The 2905-nt window shown below is 49.7% G+C and overlaps 1 protein-coding gene across 1 annotated transcript in view; it reads right to left on the minus strand.

Annotated features, from left to right (window-relative positions):
* Positions 1-107: 107 nt before the first annotated feature.
* The window catches only part of LOC119586185, a 3023-nt gene continuing 225 nt past the window's right edge, over positions 108-2905 (minus strand). The window contains exon 2 of the mRNA XM_037934887.1: positions 108-2799. Coding sequence (XP_037790815.1) covers positions 563-2799 — 2237 coding nt within the window. The 3' untranslated portion in view covers positions 108-562. The remainder of the gene's footprint in view (positions 2800-2905) is intronic.

Here is a 2905-nt window from a genome sequence, read left to right on the forward strand (position 1 = left end):
GCAGGGGATAGAGAAAGTCTTTGGTCTCGGGACAATTAACATTTTCGTAATATTGCTGTATGGATAAAGGCACACCGTAAATGTCACATATTTTTTCTTCAATAACGGGGAAGTATCATCAACTTGCTTTATATAAATATACTTTACCTAATAAAGGTCTTTCATATCTTTTCGTGTTTTATTTAAAAGTATCGGTAGTGCAATCAGCTGCCATATGAGATAATCATGAGTCTTAATATATGGTATTTCATTCTGGCAAGGAAAAAGAGTCATGGGATTTTAGTAATTCCAGCTATCATTTGACTCTTTAAACAGAATTAGGTAGACTTTATGATAATTATGCTTATGATCATTCATCATCAACATAAACAAGATGTGATTCTTGCAATGTTTTGTGTTTTGTTTACTTGATTTTGCAAACATCTTTATGGTCTCTGAGACTGTTAAATTACCTTTCATATTTCTTTTAGATATTCCATAAATTGTAACCGTAAATAAACATTAAATCTAATTATGTTGTAAATATGCAGAGGCTATTCCATATTTAAACTATCGTGGTCCGTCAATTCGTGCCAATCTGCACTACACCTTTGTTTTGCTTATTCCCGGCGAAAGGAGGCCTATGGGAAAGGTTCCCTGGGGCTTTCTCTAAGCCCAATAGCTGGATTTCATCCTTGGCTCCTTGGCTCAGGCTGAGGCCCCACCGTTCGTAGGTCAGCACCAGGTCGTATCCCACAATTTTACTCAGAGTTTTATACACATGGTCGATCTGCCTTTGGACAACCTTCGTCAGGTAGTCGGCCTCATCGTCGGAGAGAGCGCGAGTCGTGCGGAATAGCTGGCGGAACATCTCCCATCCCTCGGGGAAGGCGTGCTTGATCTCCATCAAGAACACCAGCCTGTCCCACACGTCCCCCTCGGCGAAGGTCATCCCGCCGTCGACCTTGTCAGCTGATATCACGTAGTTGTTGTGTTCCTCGAGTCTGTCGGTGCCGAATAGCTGCTCCTGAACGTAGAGTGAGAAAAGGTTCACGGTCGATTCGGTGCCGTAAGCGTTGCACCAGTAGGGCCCCTGCTGGTGATTGTGTCCTACCTCGTGCCAGGTCACCCAGCTGTAAGGGGTTTCCACGTTTGCAAGATCATTGTTCTGTCGGTTGAACATGACAGGGAAGCCAGAGTGCGCAGTTCCACCTGAAATCTGAATGTCGCCAACCAACCAATATTTCCCTCGAGGAGGAGCTTCCGTCTCATCGAAACCTGCTGCATAACTCTCCATGGCGAGAACCTCATCATAGCGAGCCATTAGCTGATCAGGGTCCGTGAGTTCCTGAGCTGCCGACGAAGGCACGACCACGACGCACTTGTCTGACTCCAGGACTGCGTGCGGCGCATCTCGCGTCTTGATAGCTTCCCACTCCTCAACGGGGGTCACGCCATACCGGAAATACGGGGCTTCAACCACATTCCTAACTTCTGCATTGACCATAAAATTTTCCCCATCGGTGAAAACGAATATCAGGTTTCCTCCATACTGACTGCGAATTTCGTTGACACCTGGGAAAAGATCAAAGACCTCGGACACAACAGGCATTCGTTTGAACGTCTTATTCTCTACAGTACCTGAGTGAGGATTGAGTTTGTCTTTGTGAGCACCGATTCGGACTGTGATCTGCAAGGCCTGGTCAATCGTTAAATTCTCTGGCAGAATAATCTGACAGATGTCTCCTTCTGCCACATACAAGTCCGTTGCCTGCCAGTCTTTTGGAACTACCATACGGAAATCTCTGTCATGGCCAAGAACAGAGAGGTTCAGAATAACATTCTTCGTTACCCGAGGTGTTTCAGGGTCAACTGTGCCAGGGAAGGTAGGGACGTCACGAGGATGAGGCAGCGGATCGGTCTTAGGGGTCAGCATGTTTACTAAACCACGTGATACTTCTTGGTTGTAGGAGGTTTCGTCGTCGCCTGGGAAGGGATACACGGGCGGTTCTGTTCCCTCAAGAGAAGTTTTCAGATCGGAGAATTTCCACCATTTTTGATGTTTGGTGTTGTTGGGGCTGGCCAAGACGACGGCCGCATTCGGAGTGTGCAAGGGAACATTTAGCGCGTAGTCCCCAATCCTTAGCCTCTCAGACTCGTCCATGTACCATACTGAAGTTGAGCTGCTGCTCTCTTCAAGGATTACGGTTCGGACGTCGTAATCGGGGCCCAGGCAGTAGGACCGGTCGCCGCCCCACTGCCAAGAGTCGCCCACGGAGAACCACTGTTCTTCCTTAAGTCCGTTGCCATTGAGCATTCCGACCTCCGCGGTGCTTGGCGTCGACCCCTTTCGCACGCCGAGGCAAGTTTTGCTGCTCTGGTTGATGAGGTATTCCGGCTCCTCCGGCGACACGAGGTCAATCGTCCACTTCTGCGTGGCGTCATCGTTCGCAGGAGACAGAATGACCCTCGTTCTGGGCTCCTCCAGGGGCACGTCCAGGGCATCCGATCCCACCACGATCCTACTGGCCTCGTCGTAGCTCCAGGACACCGACGACGCGTTGGCGTCGCCTAGACCTACGTCGTTGGTGCCGTCGACGGGCAGCAAGCAGAAGGCGTGGTTGGCGCCCCAGAGCCACTGGCCGCCCGACCGGAGCCACTGCTGGCTCAGGTCGCCGCTGAAGGGCGCCATGGCGAGCACGGCGTCGTCGGGGCTCGAGCCGGCGGTGACGCTGAGGAAGGTGTTTGAGCTCTGGTTGAGCAGGTAAACAGCCTCGCCATCTTTAGCCTTTGAGGCGGAGCTGAGATGCCCGCTGTTTCCTGAAAACCATAAAGGTATATGTTGACATATTGTTACGTTTCCTCTTTGTAAAAAGTACCTGAATATTTTAGACTGGGATCTAAACTCAGATAGATGATCATGCTT

This window comes from Penaeus monodon, chromosome 21 (assembly GCF_015228065.2).
Source record: "Penaeus monodon isolate SGIC_2016 chromosome 21, NSTDA_Pmon_1, whole genome shotgun sequence".
NCBI lineage: Eukaryota > Metazoa > Arthropoda > Malacostraca > Decapoda > Penaeidae > Penaeus > Penaeus monodon.